General features: G+C 40.0%; 1 protein-coding gene across 3 annotated transcripts in view; it reads left to right on the plus strand.

The window, feature by feature from the left end:
- Positions 1–2,586: 2,586 nt before the first annotated feature.
- Positions 2,587–24,771, plus strand: part of HIBADH (3-hydroxyisobutyrate dehydrogenase) — a 105,741-nt gene continuing 83,556 nt past the window's right edge. Inside the window, exons 1-2 of one of the 3 annotated variants that reach the window (XM_029925869.1) lie at positions 2,587–2,803; positions 16,747–16,907. In XM_029925869.1, coding sequence (XP_029781729.1) covers positions 2,713–2,803; positions 16,747–16,907 — 252 coding nt within the window. In that variant the 5' untranslated portion in view covers positions 2,587–2,712. Of the gene's footprint in view, positions 2,804–2,870; positions 3,065–16,746; positions 16,908–24,771 lie in introns of those variants that run through there. The other 2 variants (XM_029925857.1, XM_029925864.1) reach the window with 2 other exon arrangements.

Here is a 24,771-nt window from a genome sequence, read left to right on the forward strand (position 1 = left end):
ACACAGGGCTTGAACATACAACTCTGAGATCAAGACCCAAGTTGAGCTCAAGAGCTAAATGCTCTACAAACTGAGCCACCAAGGTGCCCCATGGTTCTAGTTTTTGGTTTCTCTAATACCCAGTATGGGAGCATAAGGCTAAACAAAAACCCAGGAACTTACCTCTGTGTTCCTCTTTGGAGTCCTGAGGTCCCTAGCTGGTATGCTGTTTTTTTTTTTTTTTTCCACTTCTCAGAGTCTCTTAAATTTGTTTTAATGTATAATGTCCAGAGTTTTTAATTGTATTTTTTCGGAGAGATAGAGAAAAATAGACTTACTCCTTCTTCCCAGAAGCAGAAGTGAAGATCCTGTAGTGTATGGAAACACAACTTCAAATAAAACTACATGGCAGAGATCTAAGGAGAAACAAAGATATCAGGAAGGCAATCAAATAAAGCCAGCCATAGGCAGTAACAGCCCTTGCAAATACAATAATATCAGCAAGTACCTTCACATAGTGATTACTTAAAAAATCATAATGCTTATTATAAACATCTATGAAAATCCCAGAGCCTTAATTTATGAATTAGTATAGGGATTCTGGGAGGAGATATTGAACTACACGATGTAAGGATATGGAGAAATTGTGACTTATCCCCTGGGTCTGGTTGAGGAAAAATAAGTTAAATTTTCAATGCACTACCTCCCTTTTCAAAGCCATCAGATTAACTTTTTTTTTTTAAAGCTTTATTTATTTTTGATACAGAAGAGACAGAGCATGAGAGGGGGAGGGTCAGAGAGAGAGGGAGACACAGAATCTGAAACAGGCTCCAGGCTCTGAGCTAGCTGTCAGCACAGAGCCTGACGCAGGGCTCGAACCCAGGAACGTGAGATCTGACCTGAGCCGAAGTCGGAGGCTTAACCGACTGAGCCACCCAGGTGCCCCTCAGATTAACTTTTTAAAAAAGAAAGCACACATTAATAAGACCTCATGCCCAGCTTTAGCTCTGTCCGCTCCTTTTTTCTGAAACCCTTCCCCCTCTTCCCCTTGAGTCCTAGCAAAATGCTGTTTTAGGAGGCAACCTTGTGTAAAGAAATACTCATTTTCAAGAAAAGATCCCTATAAACAACCTAGAGAAACAAAAACAAACAGCTCACAATAAAAATGACAAAAACAATCTGATTGGGTATAAAATCTCAAGAGGACTGGGATATAAACTTTAGGAGCTAGAGATCAATTGATAGGTTGTCCCGTGTTGCAAATAGCTCTGCTATGTAAGTTGACATAGTTGAAAGGCAGCGCACATTTCAGCAGTTAATTATAGAAATCTGTAGGGCTTCTTTTTGGTTGGTGTTGGGTAGAGGCCTGGGGTAGAGAGACAGCCAAAGAAGGCAATTTTTTTGTACCAGTTACAAATCTGAACCTTGCACTCTGTACCAGTTCCTGGAAACATTGACAAGAGCCTGCTTCGAAATGATTCAATTCCTTTCCTTTTCCTGTGGGCACCTCCAACTCTGTGCTTTGGAGAGAAGCAAAAATGAAGGTCAAAGTGAAATCTGTTGATTCTGCTACTTAGATTAAAAGGTTGGGTGAGCACAAGCTAGGCAAATGATTACGTAAAATGAATTTGGGTGGGAGTGGGCACTCTGAGATTTCTATTCTCCTAGCCACTCCTCACTGCTTTTCTTCCTGTACTATTTTTCCAGCAAAGGTTGCAAGTCTTGCTCTGGAGGTCTCCCAACCTTTTGCTGGGGTCAGTGGAGATGGGAAGCCCTGCAATTATTGCTAAAGGGTTCCAAGATTCAAATATGTACACCAAACACTGAATAAATCTCTGACACATATACATTTAGACAATTCTCTGGATTTTCATTTAACCTTAGATTTTGCTTACGAAATGCAGAATTTTCAAACATTAAAGAAATACTTATTGGAATAGAGAGTACACGTTCCTAGGTAATTCTACCCTTCAGAGAGAATGTTATCAACTTGTTTTCCTATTTTTCAAATTTATGGAGAAACTGTTGTATTAAATAAAAGGAAATTAATTTAAAAGTTATTACATCTATGGTAGATTTCTGTTGTTTCTCAACGAACAGATGCTAAAAATACAAATACTAACATCAGGAGATCCACAAATTAGTGAAGTTAAAAATGGGTCCCTATACTTAGAAAAGCTATGAATTTCTGCACATGCCTAAAAATTGCAGCAGCTGCTGCGAATTAAAATGTTGTCCCCGTCTCAGGGGAGATCCCGCGCAATTACACTCTCCAAAGGGGCGGTTCTGGGGGGGGTTGTCAAGAGCTCCTTGGAGGCGGCAATGAGTGACAGCCACCGCCCCCCCCCCCCCCCCCGCTGCGTTTTGATAAACAAGGAGACTGGCGCCCGCTGTCTGTAGAGGGGGGAGGCGCTTGCGGGGGAGAGGCCAGGCCTTTGATGTGCGTGGGGTTCGAAAAGGCTTCCTATTGGTTGTTAGCGAAGTGGGGACCTGAGAATCTGATTGGTCTGGTCCCCTGTCCATAAGGGGACTGACGACCCCTGGCTCGCCTGGCCGCAGCTCTCGGCGTCGTGCTCCTCCCCTCACGGGTGGGTTCCCACCTCGAACTGCAGAGCGCGTGCGCGCGCGGCCCTACGCCCGCGCGGATCCCGCCTGCTCCGCGGCGCACTCTCGCCGTCAGTGGGCGAGCGGGAAGCCGCAGAGGTCACCGCAGGGAGGCGGGGCGGGGGCAGCATGGCAGCCTCCTTACGGCTCCGTGGAGCCGCCTCCGGCCTCCGATATTGGAGCCGCCGGCAGCGCCCGGCAGTGGCCAGCCTTGCAGTGGGTAAGGACCTCGCGCCTTCTCCCCCCGTCCCTCCTCTGGCTGCCCGCTTCTCGCGCCCTGATGGCCGAAGAGGTGTTTTCACGGGAGGCGCTGCGGTTGGGTCCGGGCTTAAAACCCCCAATTTTGGCTGGTCCCAAGGCCTGGCCTCTTCTGCGGCTACCTCTCGCACAGCTGGTGCTTCCCCCCCTACTACCTCCGCCCGGGATCCAGATGAATGGCGTTCTGCGTCTTCCTAGACTTAAGGGGTGGCAAGAGCTTGGGGTAAGGGAGAAGAATTTGGCTGTGGGGCGTGCTTTTTGGAGTTAGGGCTCCTTGGAGGGCCCATTCCCGAGGGTGACCGGCATCTACCCCTGCGATTCCTGGGTTTACAGCTCTGGCTGATCTTTCAACCTCCCGCAGGGTGCTCCCGGGCTGACGTGCCCTCGGGCTTCGGGACTTGATTTTTGTTTAACCACCTTAATCTCCTAGGATGGTTTTATACAAGTGGTTGTGTGTACAAACCAGATGACAGGTCCAGCAGAGTTTTAAGTTACTTTTGACGAGCACGGCAGGCCTCCCCTCCCCCCACGTTTCTTTGCTCTTCTGTCAAATTATTAACCCAGACACTTTCAACGTCCTCAGAATTGTGGCCTGAAGCTATTCTGTTCCTCTCCCGCAAACCGTTTTAAGTGATGGCAGCTAATCATCGACTTAGGAGGAGGCAGGTGTTAAATCCTCAGAGATCTATCTAACCATTGTGAGTTTTCAGGTGAAGAACTGGAGTGAATTAGTTACCCCAGCAGAATCTAGAAAGTAGTTCTTGATTCTTCCTCATTCCTGCAGTTTCTACTACACCAAGATTCCTCTTTAATTGAAAAATGGGTTGATTTGTGGGGACACCGCCATTGTCTTTCTGTAAAAGTTTGAGAGTTTTAACAGTGCCTTGTTGAGCAGTTTCATACTCAGGATTTTTTTTTTTTTAAGCATTGGTATTCAATTTTTCTGATAACTTAAAAAAATAGCAGGTTAAGTTTTTAATAGCTCCCCTTCCTCCTGCTTAGTAAAACCTAAGCAGAACAGTGAATTTCCTCTCTGGCTTGAGACAGGCAGACTCCCTGTGATTCAAGAGAACAGATGTCTGATACAGAAGCACACAAAGTTACAGAATCTGCTAAACTTGAGTGTAATCACTATTTGAGCTAATGTGTATGTATTGAGCCACACACACACACAAAATACCTCCCACTTTGGAGATACATAAAAAATATAATATCTATGTAATATGTATATTTTACATAATATACATATTAAGTCACTTCTCCAACTTCACATGAATGTGCTATTTCAGTTTTGATTAGTGAGGGAAGACATATGTGCTGTTTAGTGGTTTTACAAGGTGTCCTAATGATACTTTAATGACCTTCAATGTACCCTTTAGAGTTACGGAAGTTCTTTCAATTCATGCTGAAGGGCCCAGTGCCCAAAACTGTCCTACTTGCCTCTAAACTGTATGAGCTTACTTCACAATGCTGGCTAGGCATATACATACTCTTGTTCTTTGGGTTCTTTGACCCAAAGGTGTATGAATATAGGTTTATGATAAGTTTTAAATATTTCATTTTGCCAACACTTTAACAGTTGTTTTTACTCAGTGAAATTGTTTTGAATGTTTCTGTTAACTTTACTAAATTTACTTTTGGGTTAATTTTTTTTAAATTGGAGTCTTAAAATTTTTTAAAAAAAGTTTTACATGCAACTTTAGAGTCTAAGGACATAAAGAAAAAGAGCATGTTCAAATAGTAACATTATTTAGTGTTCTGAATTGTGTGCTTTCATATTATGTTTAGGATGGTTGTATCATGGATGATACCATTATAAAAATCCATACAATTTACTTAAAAGAAAAAGAGACCTAAAGGTTGCCGATTAATGGCATATCTTAATTTTAAAATGTTTAAAGCATCAAAAAGGAAAAATAAAAGAAATATTGGACTATACATATATTACTATTTTTTTATCACCATTTATTAAAAAGTTTTTTTATTTTGGGACACCTGGGTGGCTCAGTCAGTTAAGCATCTGACTTCAGCTCAGGTCATGATCTCACAGTTCATGGGTTTGAGCCCCACGTTGGACTCTGCACTGATAGTGTGGAGTCTGCTTGGGATTCTCTCTCTCCTTCTCTCTCTGCCCCTCCCCCACTTGTGCTTTCTCTCTCTCAAAATAAATAAGCTTATAAATTTTTAAGATTTTTTGAAAAGTTTTGTATTTTATCCTAAAAGGTAATTAGATTTATTTAGATTTCTTCAAACAAAAAAATCTCCAATTATAGGCCCTTTGTATTTATTGTGACTCAAACATGTACATGGAAAAATAATTTGTATCAGATCATCTTAAAATGATTGCCTGACCAAAGATGGAATGGGAAAATTAACTAGCGTCATGTGCAAAAATGGGAATAAAAATTTTAAATTATTGTATGAAACTATTTTCAATTCTAAATTTCAAAATATTCTCTACTTTCAAAGCAACACATACTATAAATGAAATATGTGGTATTTTCCCCTTTAAACCTGTAGGGTTGTATACGAAGCTCTGAAAAGCTCCATATTGTCCTTGGACCACAAGTTGACTTTAAACTTGTAAGATTACATAGGGAGGATATGTATTTCTAAAATATCTTGTCTGAAATAATAAAGGTTTTTGGAGATTAAGTTGTCACTCTTAGTTTGGTAATTCCTAGTATTAAAACAAATAGGATAGTTATGGAATAATATTATGTGGTAAAGTAGAATATGAAGTCGTATACACCATGTAATCTCACAATATAATGAGGAAATGCACTTAAAAGACTGCAAGGGCTATTCAAAATGCTAATAGTGATTATTTTTATGTAGTGAGATTAGCTTTTTCCCTTATCATGAGACTTCTCATATTTTTCCAGTTTTCTGCAATTTTTTTCATTTTGAAATTTAGAGTAGCCTGGTTTTGGGGAGTACTGACTTTTACTAAGACACGGATAGCTTTGCCCCGTCTCATTGGAGAAAAAGAACATAATCTATAAATTTACATCTGGGATTTAGAAACTAATGTTGCCAAATTTTGTAGCTAGTCTCTATCATTCAATCAGTGTCACCTCTATATTGTGTTGAGTGATTTTCTGCCAGCCCAATTATAGCTTTTGTCTAATTCTGCTATTTCTACACATTAATGTGTGTGGCTTATTTAAAGGAAGATATATTATTTAAGTTTGAAAGCTTTTAGGGTAATAATTCTATTATACTCATTTGAATATCTTCCTACTTGAGAGCATATCTTTTTTTTTTTAAATGTTTGTTTTGAGAGAGTGCACACACACACACACACACACACACACCTGTGCGAGCAGGTGTGGGTCAAAAAATGAGGGAGAGAGAGAATCCCACGCAGGCTCTGCACTGACAGCACAGAGGGCTTGATCCCATGAATGTAGGGCTTGATCTCATGAACCATGAGATCATGACCTGAGCTGAATTTAAGAGTCAACCTGGGTGGCTCAGTCGGTTAAGTGTCCGACGTAGGCTCAGGTCATGATCTCATGGTTCATGGGTTTGAGCCCTGCGTCAGGCTGTATGCTGACAGCTAGCTCAGAGCCTGGAGCCTGCTTCAGAGTCTGTGTGTGTGTCTCTCTCTCTGACCCTCCTCTGCTCATGCTGACTCTCTCTCTCAAAAATTTAAAGGAAAAAAAAAGTCAGATGCTTAACCGACTGAGCCATCCAGACACCCCAGAAGCACATTTTATATTGTCTATAAACACTCCTAATGCTTCACCTAACTAAGAGTTTATTTCCTTAGATAGAGAGCATCCCCTAAAACACTCTCTATCCCTTTTCCTAACACTCTGGCTCTTCTTACCTGCTAGGTAAAATGGGAATTTGGCATAGGACTTGTACCCCAGTGCTGCTGTTTGACTACTGATAGTGGAAGTAGCAAATACGCATTGACTAACACGTGCCAGGCACCATTTGACACATTATGTGTATTATCTTAAGTAGTCCTTAAGTATCTTCAGGTAACCTAAATTAGTTTCTCTTGTTGATAAAACTTCATGGGTTAGGTAGGTTATTTGTTACTTCAAGGGCATACATCTAAGAAGTGACCTTGCCCAGGTAGAAACCTAGGTCTTCTGCGTTCAGAGTTCTTAAATAGGATCACCATCAGTAAATATTCTCTTCTCTTTTGATATTAAAATGTAATTACACTATCCTTTTCTGTCTTTGCTACAAAGATGAATGAAGAGAAAAACTGAGCCCATCATTCAAGACTTTACCTTCATTTCATATCGGCCACTCCGAAGCTGGGCCTCAACTTGTACAACTTGCATCAACACTCTATTTCAGCTCTTCCAAAATACCATTGCCAGGAATTGCTATATTGCCAATATTTCAAAAGCTGAACTAGTTTTCTGGTTAATACCCCCCCACCCCACCATTCTTTTAACCGACATGCTATATATCATCATCATTACACTTGGTCCTGTGACCCCTTTTTCTTCCCCTGAATACATAGACATACTTTTCTGTTCCCTCATTTCATTAAGTCCCTCTCTAGGCTTGTCTATCTCCAGCTGAGACCTCAGACTTATTTATAATCAGGGATTTCAGCAATGCCTTTGATAGCATTCTGGGTATTATTTTTTCTCCACCTCCTGCTCTTATTTTGGTTAACTTCTATTTTCTGTGGTCTGTGTTCTCTTGGCTGCCACTAAGTAGTGTTACTGAGAGTCACAGAAATTTGCTGATTAGATACAATCTTTTTGTTAATTTCTAGTTCATTTCCAGTTAATTTCTATGTTCCATATTCAGATTACCCACAGCATTTCCAAATATTTTATTCAGAGCTGTCAGTCTGTGGAACCAGTCAGATGTAGATAGATGGAGGACGCCTGGGTGGCTCCCTTGGTTAAGCGTACGACTTCGGCTCAGGTCATGATCTCACGGTTCATGGGTTTGAGTTCTGCATCAAGTCCTATCGCGTCTTGGCCTTTTGGCTGAGATCAAGTGTAGTATCTGCATCAAGTCCTGCATCGGGCTCTGTGCTGACAATTTGGAGCCTGGAGCCGGCTTCAGATTCTGTGTCTCCCTCTCTCTCTGCCCCTCCCCTGCAGTGCTCTCTCTTTAAAAAAAAAAAAAAAAAAAAGATGGGATCACAATGATTGGTTTAGTTGTTTTTTTTTTTTAATGCTTATTTATTTATTTTGAGAAAGAGAGAACAAGTGAGGGAGGGCAGAAGAGAGGAAGAGAGGGAGAGAGAGAAAGAGGGACAGAACTCAAAGCAGGCTCCACACTGCCAGTGCGAGCCTGATGCAGGGCTTGAACTCAAACACTGCAGGATCACGACTGAGCCACCCAGATTGGCTTAGGTTATTTGGAACTTGATCCTGGGTCAGGGAGGAAGAGATATTAGAGAGTCAACCTACAGTGTTTAATAGTTGTTACAACACAGATTATCTTTGCTGGATCTACTTTATCACTGTCTTCACGCTATAATTGCTTCAGGACTAACATTTATCCTCATATGCCATATGATGAAACCTCTCTCTAGTCATTCACTAATATAACGTTATTAAACATGCACTGTATGCCAATTCATCTATTTTATTGTAAAAATAGTTACAAAGTTAAATGCACTTGGTAAAAACTCACAAGATTGTAAAAAATAGTCTTTTCTCTAACTCTGACCCATCATTCCACCTCTCTAGATGTAACTACTGTTTCTTACATATTCTTACAGAAATTTAGTAAAAGTTAATGCATATGTATTCTTTTCTCTCCTTATACATGGCATGTTATTATGTATAATGCTCTTTATCTTCTTTTGACTTAATAAACTATCCTGGGGAATTTTTCATCATACTTTTAGATAACACATTCTTTTGAACATCTGTATATTCATTCTGTCACAGTATTGCTTTTCTATGGATTATCAAGTGCCCTTTTAATGTATATTTAGTTTTTATGAGTCGTTAAGTGTCCTGATAATGTGTATTTAGCTTACAGTTTTTCTGCTATTACAAATAATACTATAATAAAATACACTTTTGTGTTGTTCAGAGTTTATCTGTAGTGGGAATCAGCGAATTATGACCTATACCTGGGCCCCTGTTTTTGTAAATAAAATTGTATTAGAATATGAGCACAATTATTTGTTCATAGCTTGCCTCTGGCTGCTTTAAAACTACAGTGGATGAGTTGGGTAGCTTTGACAGAATTCAGAATCCAGAAAGCTGGATTTCTACCAGACCCTTTAGGAAAAACTGTGCTGAGCCCACAGTATAGCATAAAGTCCTAGACATGGAATTATTGGGTCAGAGTATATGCATTTTAAATTTAAATTTCATAATAAAATTCAGTTGTAGATCATTTTTGTCAAATTGCCATCCAGCAGGCTAACCTAATATGTCATCCGTGCATGTGAGTACACGTTTTCGTCTGTGCTTCCTTGCCAGCAGTCTTTCCAGAGAAGCAAGTTTGTTCATTTGATAAGTGAAAATGGTATTGCCTTGCTTTGTTTTATATTATTCCAATTATGACAGAATTGAGTGTACTTTTAAAATTTTGTTATCTACGTATTTTCTGTAAACTTATTTTGTGATTTTTGTCTACTTTAAAATTGGGTTATTCATATTTTTCTTCTAGGTTTTAAGGAGTTATTTGCATATAAACTAAGGTAATGCTATTTCTATTTTGTGTTGCAAGTGTTTTTCTTAGTTATTTATATTTTGTCATGTTTGTGACATTTTTTTCCATATAGATATGCTAAGTTTTTTCCCTTTGTTTTATAATGAAAATTTTCAAGCAAAAATATTGAAAGAATTATACAATGTGTATCTATGTACTCTTTGCTTAGAGTCAACAATTATTAACATCTTGCCATATTTATCTCTTTCAAATATATTCATATCCTGCCTGTATCATTTAAAAGTAAAATGCAGATATCATCACATGTCAATCTTAAATAATGCAGAGTGAATCTCCGTAGAACGAGGGTCTCCTACATAATCAAACTATCACTTAAGACAATTAGCAATTCCATGGCATGCTTTTCTATCCAGTTCATATTTAAAATTCCATAATTTTCTTAAGAAGAATATCTTTTACAACTTTTTCTTTTCTTTTTTTTCAAATCATGATCTGTAGGGAGCTGCCAAGTTCGGCAGCCTCAGGCAAGGAAGTATCGCTCCCTGTGGGGTGCGGCCAGAAAAACAGGATTAACCTTCTAGACGCCAGGGATGTGTATTTCCCAATTCAGGGATTGGAGATGGCCAGACTGGAAGTAGCCAATTGAACAAAAGATCTACCGCATTCAGGCTTATGCAGTGTCAATCGCACCCCTGCCCAGCGTCACAGACGCAAGTCTGGGCTCTCCTTTAGATGCTGTGTTTGAAATTTCAGTTTCGGTTTCCCCTTTTTCTAATAATCATTTGACCCTGTTTCCTAGCAACCAACCCAGGTCAGCTTCCCGCCCCAAACCCTATAAAGGTGTGGATATTTTCTCAATAAACTGGGCTTGATCAGAAACGCTTGTCTTGCCCCACTCTCTGTGCTCCTTCCTGCCCTATTCTCTCTCCCTCCCTCAGGAACCTGTGACCCCATTTACTGCCCCACCAACCGGGGCGGAAACAGACAATGATCCATTCAAACTTCACCAATTACATTTGATTGATATATCACTTTAGCGTCTATTATTTGAGAATTGTCTTGTTTGTCCTCTAAACATGTTGGCTTTTTAAAAACAGCTTTATTGCAGGGTGCCTGGGTGGCTCAGTCAGTAAAGCATCTGACTCTTGATATTGGCACTAGTCCTGATCTCACGGTTGTGGGCGTCAAGCCCTGTGTCAGGTTCTGCAATGGGCATGGAGTGTGTTTTGGATTCTCTCCTCCCTCTCTATCCGCCCCTCCCATGCTTATGCTTTCTCTCTCTCTCTCTCTCTCTTTCTCTTTCTCAAGTAAAAATAGACGTAAAAAAAGCTTTATTACAATATAGTTGATCCATGATAGACTGTACATATTGAAAGTATACAATTTGATCAGTTTTGACATATGTATTTACCTATGAAATCATCACCACAATCAAGATAGTGAACATATCTGACACTCTTCCAAATTTCCTCCTGCCCTTTTTCATACACAAATACTTGTAATTATGTATTTTCACTGGATATAGATTCCTACCTTGACAACTGTTGTTTAGTACTTTAAAGATGATGCTTCTGTACTATGTTCTCACTTGCTTTGTTTCGGACAAGAAACCTGCCTTATCTTTGCTCCTCTCTATATAATGTTTTTTCCTCTGGCTGCTTTTCAAGATTTTGATTATGATGTGTCTTGGCATAGTTGTGTTTAAGTTTCTTGTGCTGGGGTTCATTGAACTTCTTGGATTTTGTATGGTGGGGATTTATAGTTTTCATAAAATTTGGACATTAAAATTTTTTCTTAATCTTTATTTCTTTTTGAGAGAGAGAGAGAGAGAGAGAGAGAGAGAGAGAGAGAGAAACAGAGTGCAAGCAGGGAAGGGACAGAGAGAGAGAGAGAGAGGGAGTTACAGAATTTGGAGCAGGCTCCAGGCCCTGAGCTGTTGGCACAGAACCCAATGTGGAGCTCAAAATCCTGAATCACGAGATGATGACCTGAGCCGAAATTGGATGCTTAACTGACCGAGCCATACAGGCGTGACACTCATTTTCATCTTTCACATAGTCATTTTCATCTTGTGAAATTCAATTTTGAGTCTTTGTATCTTCCATATCTCTACTTTTAGAACATACAAACTACGTTTCTTACAACTTTTAATATCCTTATCATCTAGTTTTAACATCTTTGTTAGTTCAGGTTCAGTTTCTTCCTTTTGACTTACAAATGTTGACATTCCTTTGGGCTTCTGCAGTGTACATATTGCAGAGAAAGAGAGTCCATAGCAGGGGCAGACAGAGAGGGAGAGAGAGAATCCCAGGCAGGCTCCACTCTATGAGCTCAGAGCCCTGACATGGGTCTCGATCTCACAACCATGAGATCATGACCTGAGCTGAAACCAAGAGTCACACATTTAATCAGTTGAGCCATCCAGACGCCATCCTGTTCTTCAGTCTCTTTAACTCTGCTCTCGTTTGGCGATTTTATCAACTGCCGTAATTTCTGTCTCACCTTAAAGTAGATTGTTACCAAATACATCTCTTTTTCTCATTCTATCTCTGAGATGATTATAATTGGTTATAATATTTCTAAGTTTGTGAGACATTTTTCAGCTCACTGACAGTTCACAGTTACTTTATTTAAAATGGAGATAGCTCTTTTACAATTTCTCCACTTAGGTTATTGATAGCACTACTTTCTTGCTGTCATCTTTGATCTTTTCCTTATTTTAGCCCATAAGCCAATCTATCGCTATGTCCTTTTACTTCTGCCTTTGAAATATTTCTCATATCTGTCTTTTCTATGGCCATTATCTTTTATTAACTCTGACCTTATTTATGAACTGAATGTTTGCCTCCTCCCACCCCCACCCCTTATAAGTTAAAATCCTAATTCTCCATGTGATGGTATTAGGAGTTGAAGCCTTTGGGAAGTAAAGGTTCTGAGTGTGGAGTCCTCACAAATGGGATTAGTATCCTCAGTGACAAGAGAGCTCATCCTCTCACTCTCTGCTCTCAGCCATGTGAGGATATAAGATGGTCATATGCAAGCCCGGAAGTGGACTCTCTCCAGACACATGGCTGTTGCCGCCTTGATCTTGGATGTCCTGGTTTCCAGAACTGTGAGAAATAAATGTTAGCTGTTTAAGCCATTCAGTCTACGGTATATTTGTTATAGCAGCTCAAATGGACAAAGACAAACCTATAGTAGTACTATTATATTTATGTTAGTCTTTAGTAGTATTACTATTATATTTATAGTAGTGTTGATATTAGTCCCAATAGTTTATTTTTGCTTTTGTTACCCTTGCCTGAGGAGACATATCTAGAAAAATGTCACTAAGGCTGACAGTGTCAGAGAGATTGCTGCCTGTGGCACTAGTTGCTTAACAAAATATAGTCAAATTGTTTAGCATGCTTCCCAGTCTTCCACATTATGGTTGTATTGTTTGCTTCAATCTTAATTTTTGTTGTTTTGTTTCTTTGGATCTTCTAGGAAGAATGGTGGGCAGTGTCATACAGTGTTTAAAAGTGAAGAACCTATAGTCAGAGTTGACTGGATTTGAATTTTGGCATTGCAGTTTAGTAAGGTCTTGGGCATTTTATTTAAATTCACTAAGTGACACGGCTTTCAACTGAAAGACATAATGATAAGATATGATGACAGTGCTATTTATAATGTGCTTAGTAAGTATCTGGAAAGTAATCAAATTGCCAAGAATACTAACTTTTACTGTTAACTCATTTTTTCTTGGCTTTCCTATTTCCTTGCATACACTCCTGTTCCTTTTTTTTTTTTAAATTTTTTTAAAACATTTATTTATTTTTGAGAGAGAGAGAGACACAGAGTGTGAGCGGAGGACGGTCAGAGAGAGAGGGAGTCACAGAATCAGAAGCAGGCTCCAGGCTCTGAGTAAACAGTCAGCACAGAGCCTGACGTGGGGCTCGAACCCATGAACCATGAGATCATGACCTGAGCTGAAGTCGGCCACTTAACCGACTGAGCCACCCAGGCGCCCTCATGTTCTTTTTTTTATATGGAATTCCCTTCTTTCCTACTCGCATTACCATTTGAAATCCTAGAATATTCAGGTCAAATGCTATCTTTAAGTGCCAACCAGATGAATTCTTATTGTCAACACTGTTTTTTTATATTTCACCCTTGACTTTCTTGTATTAGTGTTTGTGTACATAGTTTATTTCCTTTTGGGTTTTAAGCTTGTTGAAAGCGAGGACTATATATCATTGTGTCTCCTGTGGCATCTGGCATGGTACATAAGAGTTGCTTCGTATGTGTGAATGAATTGTGGTTCTACCTTGCCATACTTACTGTTTGACCTAGAGTGAGTTGCCTGTTAAATAAACTGTCTGTAAATCACAGTCTTCCTAATTTTTTCTTCCTAATTTCTGTTTCTAGTTAAATTATACCTTTCCAAGCTTAATACCATTGCCTGGCACAATAGTTATTAGCATAGTAGTTATCAGTGTTACAGTTCTCTTCAAAGTATACTTCTCATTCTGTTTAATATCAAAATAAAATTTCAATTAGGTGTCATTTCTCTGTCATTGAACCTCTTGTGGACCAGAAAAAGTCAGAGGACTCCTATTATACCCACTGTGTTACACTTAGCACTGGTAAGGTGATATTGGACAAGAATAACATGCATATTTAATGGAAATGTTAAGTCACCCATCAAGTTTAGGAATTACATATGCTTCTCACCCAAGAAGACCTCTATTTCTTCTTTCTTTCTTTCTTTTTCTTTTTCTTTTTTTTTTTTTTAAGATTCTCTTTTTAAGTAATCTCTTTATGGGGCTTGAACTCACAAGATCCAGATCCAGAGTCACACTTTGCACCAACTGACCCAACCAGGTACCCCAGAAGACCTCTTTATCTTAAGCTTTAGGGCTTCAAATAACTTGCTTTTAGTCAATCTAATTGCATTTAGATTAAATGGAAGGAAGAACAGGGATTCATCAGTTGAGAGGAGCTGAAACTAAAAGGGTAACTGTGGTTAGTTGGTGCACTGCAAGTGTTATAATGGGAGTCTTTGAAAGACAGGAAAAATAAAGCTGGTAATGACCAGGGAAAGGGCAAGTGGAGTTTCTTCTCTCAGTAGAGTGGGAGCTTTTCGAGGGCAAGGACTCTATGTGTCTTGCTTCTGTCTCTGTTTGAGCTCTGTCATAGTCCTTCATGCAGTAACTATTTGTTGAGTGGAGTTCTAAATCTAGAAATGAAGAAAGATCATCTAAGGTTATTCTCATGGCAATGCAAAGCCCTTTGCTCTCTTTCAAAATGCATTACTTTGAATTGTGGGCCCCAGTATGGTTTCAAAAGGCCTTTTGTGAAAAAGAAAAAAAATCAAATAAAACTCGTATGCAGCTCTTTAACAATTTATTTTCCTATAAATGGCAGTGCCCCTTCTCTGAAAGCACATGGAGTTGTTAGCCCTGGTCACTGAGACCCTTACTCTGGCCATTCAGAGTCCATGGAAGCCTCCCCGTCTTCTTTCGTAGAACCCACTTTCTAAACTGGTAATTTAGTTGAAGTACATTCTCCTGGATTTAACATTTTATTAAGATTTTTAAAATACTATTGGAGGGGGTGCTTTCCATAAATGTGGGTGTAGTAAAGTAAAACTCTTCCATTCTTGGACCTCATCCAAGATAGATGTTTTATTGAATATTTTCAGTTTTTCATACACATTATTAAAGGAGATAATACAGAATGGGGAATCTATAATACTTCATATAACAGGTAAAGTACATAACATTTTAGAAACAATAACCTCATAAGATTTATTGTTTAAAATGGTAAAGGGATGTTATAGAGATAGAAAGCAGGGGAGATTGCTTAAAACTATATAGTTCTTTCCTGCAGAATTAAATACATTTGTCTGTATATGGTGGATGTCTTTATATTTTAAAGTTAATATATTTATTTTGAGAGAGAGAGAGAGAGAAAGCGAGAGAGCGAGCAAGCAGGGCAGGGGAGGGGGCAGAGAGAGAAGGAGGGAGAGAAAATCCCAAGCAGGCTCCACACTGTCAGTGCCGAGCCCCACATGGGGCTCAAACTCACGAACCATGAGATCATGACCTGAGCTGAAATCAAGAGTCAGATGCTTAGCTGACTGAGCCACCCAGGTGCCCCCATGGTTGATGTCTTTAAATATGATTAGATCAACGCTGATGCATAGGAGCACATGCACTCCAATGTTCATAGCAGCGATGTCAACAATAGCCAAAACATGGAAAAAGCCTAAATGTCCATCACCTGATGAGTGGATCAAGAAGATGTGGTATATATATATACACAATGGAGTACTACATGGCAATGAGAAAGAATGAAATATGGCCATTTGTAGGAAAGTGGATGGACCTTGAGGGTGTCATGCTAAGCGAAATAAGTCAGGCGGAGAAGGACAGATACCATATGTTTGCACTCGTAGGTCTAACAGGAGAACAGGAGAAACCTAATGGAGGACCAGGGGGAGGGGAAGAGGGAAAGAGAGTTGGGGAGAGAGAGGGATGCAAAACTTGAGAGACTATTGAATGCTGAAAATGAACTGAGGGTTGAAGGGGAAGGGGGAGGGGGGAAAAAGGAGGTGGTGGTGATGGAGGAGGGCACTTATGGGGAAGAGCACTGGGTGTTGTATGGAAACCAATTTGACAATAAACTATTTAAAAAAAATAAAACAATAGTAGAAAATTGAAAAAAAATGTGATCATTAGCTTGAAACTAACATTAAAAAAATTTTTTTTAATGTTTTATTTATTTTTGAGACAGAGACAGAGCATGAGCAGGGAGGGGCAGAGAGAGAGGGAGACACAGAATCTATCAGCACAGAGCCCGACATGGGGCTGGAACCCACGAACATGAGATCATGACCTGAGCCGAAGTCGGAGGCCCAACCGACTGAGCCACCCAGGCGCCCCTAAAACTAGCATTTTAAAGGTTCTTTTTTTAAATAGAAAACATCTAGGGACGCCTGGGTGGCTCATTCGGTTAAGCGTCCAACTTTGGCTCAGATCAAGATTTCACTGTTTATGAGTTCGAGTCCTGCATCAGGCTCTGTGCTGACAGCTCAGAGCCTGAAGCCTGCTTCACATTCTGTATCTCCCTCTCTCTCTGCTCCTCCCCAGCTTGCACTCTGTCCCTCTCTCTTTCAAAAATAAGTAAATATTTAAAAAATAAATAGAAAACATCTAAATAACAGTTGACTTTCTAATATTTAATGAATGTTTACAATACAAAATGTCACTGCCTCTATTGAAAGTAATTTATTGAAATCAGTGTGTTCTAGGTCAATGGCATCTAAGACTCCAGTTGGATTCATTGGACTGGGAAACATGGGGAATCCAATGGCAAAAAATCTCATGAAACACGGCTATCCACTCATTATTTATGATGTGTTCCCTGATGCATGCAAAGAGTTTCAAGATGCAGGTGAACAGGTAAGGCCTTTTCTTTATATTTGTTCCAGATTTTGATGTTTAAAAATAAATCTACGTTCCAATAAGTGACAACTTAGGAGTATACCCAATGGAATTGTAAACCTATTCGACTGTTAATTTTATACGTATTATGTATTTGTTATACACACACACATATGTATTTATACATATAGTGTTGTTAACTTTCATCCAACATCCAGGTATGCAACAAAGATTGAGGGGGATCTGTTCTTTGGCAGGTGACTTGGAACATTTCCCAGGTTAGGTCAAAGGGGCTTGCTTTGGCTATGTATTATTTTTCTTTCAGGAACTATGGACTGTGCTGTGAAACCAGATAGTTTGGTGGAAATAGCTTCTCATGTTATTGAGAGGCACAGTTTGTCTTAGGATGAGAATAGGGTTAGGCGCTGTCAACAATAGCCAAATCATGGAAAGAGCCCAGATGTCCATCAACTGATGAATGCATAAAGAAGATGTGGTTTATATATACAATGGAAATACTAGTCAGTGATTAAAGAGAATGAAATCTTGTCATTTACAACAACGTGGATGGAATTGGAGGGTTTTATGCTATGCTAAGCTAAATAAGTCAGAGAAAGACAGATATCATATGATTTCTCTTATATGTGGAATTTGAGAAACTTAACAGATGACCATACAGGAAGGGAAGGAAAAATAAAATAAAAGCAAGAGTGAGGCAAAACATGAGAGACTCTTAAATACAGAGAACAAACAGGGTTAATGGAGGTGGGAGTTGGGGGGGAGGGGAAATGGGTGATGGGCATTGAGGAGGGCACTTGTTGGGCTGAGCGCTGGGGGTTGTATGTAAGTGATGAATCATGGGAGTCTACTCCTGAAGCCAAGATGATACTGTCTAGTAGCTAACTTGTAAATAAATTAAAAATAAGTAAATAAAATACCTTCACACACACACACACACACACACACACACACACACACACGAATTGGTTTAGGGATGGGAAACTTAGTTTGAATCCCAGCTTAGATATTTCCCTGCTGTATTACAGGGGACAAGTTATTTCACCTCCGCTGATTTCCTCAGCTGTAAAATAGGAATGTGGACAACCTATGTCATTAGATTATGAGGCTTAAATGAGAGAATATATGTGAATGTACTTCATAAATATAGTATGGCAGCACTTTATGAATAAATATGTTATTGGCCATGAACCAGGAGACAACCTAGAAACACTGTGTGCCGCAATGAATTACAGGGCTGACTTAGGACAGACCTCTAGTGTTTGGTTTTTAGGCTGTCATTTCAAGAAATTTTGGACTAGAATATATCCTGTTGGATGATAGCATCCATTGGTCAGGTCTTGTTTGGATCTGTTAAACTTTTTCAGTAACTCACATGACAGGAGATCATGTGTTAGTAACTGAATTTGGAGTTTTGTTATTTGAGACGTGAAGGAAGTTCTTGTACAAGTTGTAGGATGGTGCTAAGGGCTGAGTGTAATCCCAGAATTGGGAGAATCCTAAAAAGTTCATGAGAAATACAGAAAACTGTGAGAGGAAAAAGAAAATTAAATAGCTTACTTCTGGATGATAGACTGGAAGTAAATACTAAAAAATGTAATGCCTATGTATAGAGCAAGTTTAGGTTTCTAGAGATTTCTACTTTAAGGCAGCACATAATAGGTTGAATACCTACCATACGTCGAGCAGTGCACATAGGGCTGTGGAGAATGAAACAGGTTGAGTTGGATGTGGCAGGGTAATAGGTGTATTTCAGGTGGCAAGACTAAATAATATTACAAGGGAGTTTCTTTAAAATTGTATTTTGACTATAATAAAGTACTGAAGCAGTTTTTGATGAGGAAAGAATAATTATCTTTACTGTAAAGAGTCCTTTCATTTCGCACAGGAACTATAAAAACATTGTATATAAATCTTTGCTTACCTCCAGACAGAAGTGGCACAGTCTGAAATGAAAGTCACGAAGATAGGATCTCTCAGATTGCTAAATAGAAATGAGAAGGGGTGTCTGGGTGGCCCAGTCGGTTAAGCATCAGACTTCCGCCCAGGTCATGATCTCATGGTTCGTGAGTTTGAGCTCCGTGTCAGGCTCTGTGCTGACAGCTTGGAGCCTAGAGACTTTTTCGGATTCTGTATGTCTCTCTCTCTACCCCTTCCCAGCTCAAACTCGTGCTCTTTGTCAAAAATAAATAAAAACAAAAAAAAAAATTTTTAAAAAGTGAGAAGATTCGAGGACCGAGTACTCAGTCATCGGATTTTCCTTTTTTTTCCTTGAGATATGTAAGTGGTATGAGGAAGGAAAGAAAATGGACTCTGGGTAGCTGCTCCTCCCAGATTATTGAAGAGTGAAGACTTGCCTTAGCTTCTTGTCTGCAGTTCCCACCCCTGCCCCTGGCACTTGGTGACAAAAGTCCCGTGGCTGGCTCAGACGCAGACAGCAGCCTGGTAGAGGGAATGCTCTTTTCCCACATCTTACCTCCCTCACATCTCTGGTTCCCCTAAGACCTTAGCTCTGGGGAATCCTCTGAGTGTTGGTTGGAAGAGCAGTGGATGGTAGGAGAATGTAAAACTTGGGGGAATGAAGGGAGAAAAATAAAGGCTAAGAAAGCTTTGGGCCTGTGAGGAAAGTACCATGCTATAATAAAATGAAACCATTTGTAGATAAATGATACGCTAGCGTCACATTTTGAATGGTGGCAGTGTCATTTGAACACGTGTGATTTCCTAAGAGTGCTACTTTAAACGGTAACATTAGTTTGAATGAATAAGTTCTGGTATATTGAAATGTCAGTATTATTATTTCATAGCTATGTTTAAATTTGTAAAATATTGGGTAACAGAAAAACTGAGTTTCATTCTGCTACTAAAAGGCAAAGACCAGACTTGGAATGGGATGGAAAAATGTAGGTGAAAATCTTGAAACTTCCTGCCATTGTGCACAAGAGTGTAATGAAAGGTTTAATGGTTCAACAATTCAGAGCCAATGTGTGTTGACACTTCCATTTTGAGGACACATCCCCTAGTTTCTCCCAATATCACTGTATCAGGTAAAGCTGATAAAATGGCAGCCGAAGAAAACAAGTTTTTCTCCCTCAAAGATTGCACAGACCGGCTAGTTGATTTCTAATGTTGACTGTGCTTTCAGTGGGAAATTTGCAGGGAGAGAAACATCAGATAGGGATATCTGGATCATTAGGGAAGCAGTTGGTTCTAAAGATCTTTGGACATTTCCTTTAAGAAGTGCTTTTTCTTTTTTAAAAAATGAAAAGTGAGGATTTGTTGTTTGATGTAACGGAAGAGTTGGGGAGTGATCTGACTGAGGCACAGTCGAATTTTGGGCACAGATGTGATCAGATTCCTTTCTGTCTTTGCTCTGCAGCCCCCCCCTCCCCTCAAGGTGCAAAGTGGACACCTGCAGTTGAGGTGAAGAGATGCCTTAGAATATTCTGATGCTGGAGCTTTTCTTTAAGCCTTAGCTAGTAGTAGAACATACTAACTGGGTTATGAAGGAAACAAAAACTTGGCATGATAAAAATGTTTGACATGTGTGATGGTATTTAATCAGTATGTGCCTTTAAATGTTAACCTATTCTAGGGGTGCCTGGCTGACTCAGTAGGTAGAGCGTGCAACTCTTTATCTTGGGCTCATGAGTTCAAGCCCCATGTTGGGCACAGAGTTTATTTGAAAAGAAGGTTAACCTATTTTGAAAGGGCATTTATAATTGGTTAAGTATGTTATTTGTGGTCATTTCCATAAACAATGTGGGCATTCCTCTTTCAGTGTCCTTTTATCATACCCTTATTTCTGTTGGAAACTCAGGTTTAACCTGCTGAGGTTAAACCTAATCATCATTTAACCTAAAGATAGATCATTTCAGCTTTTAGAATCTTTTATAAGAATGTAATCCATTACAATTATCAAGCCTTTGTATGTTGGAAATCATGACTTGATAAATTGTGAGCACAGTGGTGTAAAAATATAAACCCAGGAACCAGACTGCCTGGGCTTGTATCTCAGCTCTAGCATATGCTGGCTGTGTGACTTTGGACAGACTGTTTATTTAAACTCTCTCTACTTAAATTTCCTCATTTTACAAAATGGGGATAATAGCACTACCTATTTAAACCTGGAGGACATGACACATAGGAAGTGCTGTTTTTGCTGCCATTGTGGTGGTTGTTAAATCCCTACCATCTCTCTCCCAAATCTTCATTCTCCAACACCACATATGGTAATGACACAATGACAGTGGTGTATTTCCAAGTCCAGAGTGCTTTGGAGGAGAGCTAGAGACATACTTTTAAGTGAGAGAATGATGGAAAAATTAAAACCAAACTAGGAGATAAAGTGATCTCATAGCATCCCAGTTTAAGGACATATTCTATGCTGTCCCTTTCGTCCCACTTTATTTTGCAAAAGGTACTGATTTCTCTTACTAAGCATTAGCAGGAAGGGCATACGACTTGTGCTTCATCTTCATTTTTGCTGTGTAGGAACTTCCTTGGAGATGCTGCTGATTGATCTATGCCAAAAGGCTTGGGGCTTACACCATTTCTGTGTGAGTTTCCTGCTGGATGAACGAGGCTTAACTAGATGGTCTTTTCTTTTGTTTTCTCTTGAAAAACTTGGAAACTATCTTGCTGTTCTGGGTTGGAAGGCTGAGGATGTTTGGTTTAGTAATTCTCTTGGGATCTACGTTGGCCTCCACTTGAGTCTTGTTAAATGAGAGCTTTAAGAGCCTCTTGCTGAGTGGGCTCCCTCATTGTTGGCCAGATGTTTCAAGATGTAGGCACAACTGTTTTTGTCTGTTTTTCAAGTGTAGTGCAATTTTGAAGTAACAGTGTACTTTTCTATTTGGAAAGTTAAGAAACATGGAGTGGATCGTTGTCTGCTTCTGATGGATATGTAAAAAGGAGGTGCCTTTCCTTCAGATTATTCTGGGCCTGGATACTCTCATCCTCCCTCCTTCCCGCTACTCAGCAAAGCCGATTTTGTTTTTAATTCATCCGATCCTCTACTCTCCGTATTATATACCTGCCAGTGATGGGTACTGGCATATAGATGAATCTAAATCCAGAGCCATCGGCTACAAAAATTATTGAAGACTAAAGCTATTGTGATACACAAGGGAACTCCTCTCCTGTAGTTAAAATTGAGATAATGGAAAAATAGAGACATCTTAGTGCATAATACTTTAAGAGTGAGGCAGTTGGAATTAGCAAGAGACCTGTCTGCATGGTTGTGCCAGGGCGGAGCCATGGCCCTGCATCAGCAGGTGGTCAGTGACTGTGCACACACAGCGAGGTGTAGAAGCGTTTTGCTAATGCTGGGCCTTTGTACCGACCGCTGTAGATGTAGCCTGTCCCAGGGGTCCTTCTCCACAGAGGCTATACCTTCTGAGAACGTAGGGTTACTAAATGTGAAAATTTTCTTTACCTAAGTTTCCTTTCTACTTTGGAAATAGAAACCCTTAAAGACAACCCAAATGATTTCATAGGTTCAGAAACTGAAGCCTGAGAGGTTAATTGATCTGCACAAAATCATACACTGGCTTAGTGGCTGAGCTGCAGCTAAACCTGGGGGCTCTGAGGGCGCCTGGGTGGCTCAGTTGGTTAAGTATCTGACTTTGGCTCAGGTCATGGTCTCACAGTTGGTGGGTTCGAGCCCCACGTCAGGCTCTGTGCTGACAGCTCAGGGCCTGGAGTCTGCTTCGGATTCTGTGTCTTCCTCTCTCTCTGCCCCTCTCCTGCTTGTGCTCTGTCTCTCACTCTCAAAAATACATAGTAAACATTAAAAAAAATTTAAACCTGGGTTTCTGGCTTCCTAAAATTAGTATTGCTTTCAGTGATCCATGCTGTCTTTGCTTATCCATTCAATTAGTAAGTGTAATTGAAGGGACTCTAATTAGTTTGGCTCCTAAAGGCTTCTGTGGTTAGTGTCAGACTGGCAACAAGGTTTGTCCTCCTCCTCATCCCCATCCCCACCCCGCCACCCCCAGCTTTTGAATCGTGGCCAAATTTTGTCAGTCAATTATTTCAGAGTCTTGAAGACCTCACATGGGAGTGAAGGTGATTTGAATAGCTGGACACACTTGTCTGTCTATCTGTCTGATAAACATGCCTTCTGTAGTGCAAACTAGAGACGTGTTATTATAATGTACCAAATGTATATAGTCATTAGACATGGAGCAGTTGTGGCCAGTGCATGGTGACATCCCAGCTTTCACTATCATTGTGTGTTTTTTTCCGGACCTGTGAGCTTTGACACCACTTTGCTATGTAATTGCGGGGCCAGCCGTACTCTGGCAACCCAGGCATCCCAAGAAGCAGATGCTAGGGACGCAGGGGGCTGATTGGGCACCCCATGCACTTGGCAGTTATATGAATTGGCACTGCCAGTTCCTGGGTATGAGAAGCTTGGAGGTGTGAAGTGCACTTAGATCTGGGAACTAATTGTTAGTGTCCCTGAGGGCACCTCCCAAAGAGTTATCTAGGTGGAATTGACTTTCCTTCAATGGAAGAGACTCTCTGAATTCCTGAGAGAAAGTCCGAAGTTGACTCTGTGACCTCAGGGCTTACCGCAGTCCCTGAAAGATCACGAGAAATGGAGCTGGTAATGGAAGGAAAGGCCACTGAGAGGTATGCCATCAGCCAGCACTGTGTGCATTACTTCTTCTAAGGAGGGATGGAAAGAGGAGGCGCTCTGTGTAACCCATATATTTGATGCAATCCAGGAGTAGAGAAATAGGGCGCCTACAACTTTTCCTTTTTTTAATACTCATCTTATTGAGCGCTGCTTTTCTTGAGTAAACTCGAACTGTTTGTCAGCAAATAGTTGCCTCCTTTTGAATCTCAGTATTTATTAGTTTTTACTGAACTGAAGTATTTCTTCATAACTGCATGGAAAAAAACTTTTTTTTTTTCCAGAATTTTTGGGGCAAATCTTGATGATGTATCAAAATGTACATGTTGAATGTGCTGCACTGTAGACTCTCTTAAAATGCCATATTGCCTTTAGAATGAAACATTGAAGGACAGAGAATATATGTTTTTTTGACTTAGGGTCTGAGATAGTTTGTGTTATTTATTATTAATACACAAAATGCTAGGATTCTTGATCGCCTGAAATTTTAAAATATAACTTAGGAAATTATGCTAGGGGCGCCTGGATGGCTCAGTCAGTTAAGCCTCCGGCTTCGGCTCAGGTCAGATCTCACGTTCGTGGGTTCGAGCCCCGCGTCGGGCTCTGTGCTGACAGCTAGCTCAGAGCCTGGAGCCTGCTTCCGGTTCTGTGTCTTCCTCTCTCTCTGCCCCTTCCCCTCTCATGCTCTGTCTCTCTCTGTATCAAAAATAAAGAAAACATTAAAAAAAAATTAAAAAAAAGGAAATTATGCTAAAACTTTATCTAGAATTTGATTTAGGAGCTAATAGTCTTCTAGAGAAAATTGAATTGTGGTCACCTCTAGCTCACAATATTTATATGACACACTGTTAGCCTTCCCATTCTTTCCCTCTCATCAATTGCACATTGAAGACAAAAAGAAAGATTAAGTATAATTCTGCCATACGAAAAGCAGAGGCATTCCCACTTCCAGGATGCTTATGCTTCTTTCACATTTCCTAGCAGAAAATGTGTCCATCGTTAATACCTATGTACAGGAATCTACACAGAAATCTGCAGTTATCCTCCTGGTAGCCCTTTGTCTTTTTTTAAATAGAACAATTGAGGTGATAGATTCTTTCTGTTAAAGGAGAGTTTGACTCAAGACGTGAGCTCCCAGTCTCTTCTGACCTCTTCACTTGCCAGGTGTATCAGGGTGCATGTGTGAGAGAGCGGGGGTTTGGGGGAACGTGAGGGCGTGTA

This window comes from Suricata suricatta, chromosome 2 (assembly GCF_006229205.1).
Source record: "Suricata suricatta isolate VVHF042 chromosome 2, meerkat_22Aug2017_6uvM2_HiC, whole genome shotgun sequence".
Classification (NCBI taxonomy): domain Eukaryota; kingdom Metazoa; phylum Chordata; class Mammalia; order Carnivora; family Herpestidae; genus Suricata; species Suricata suricatta.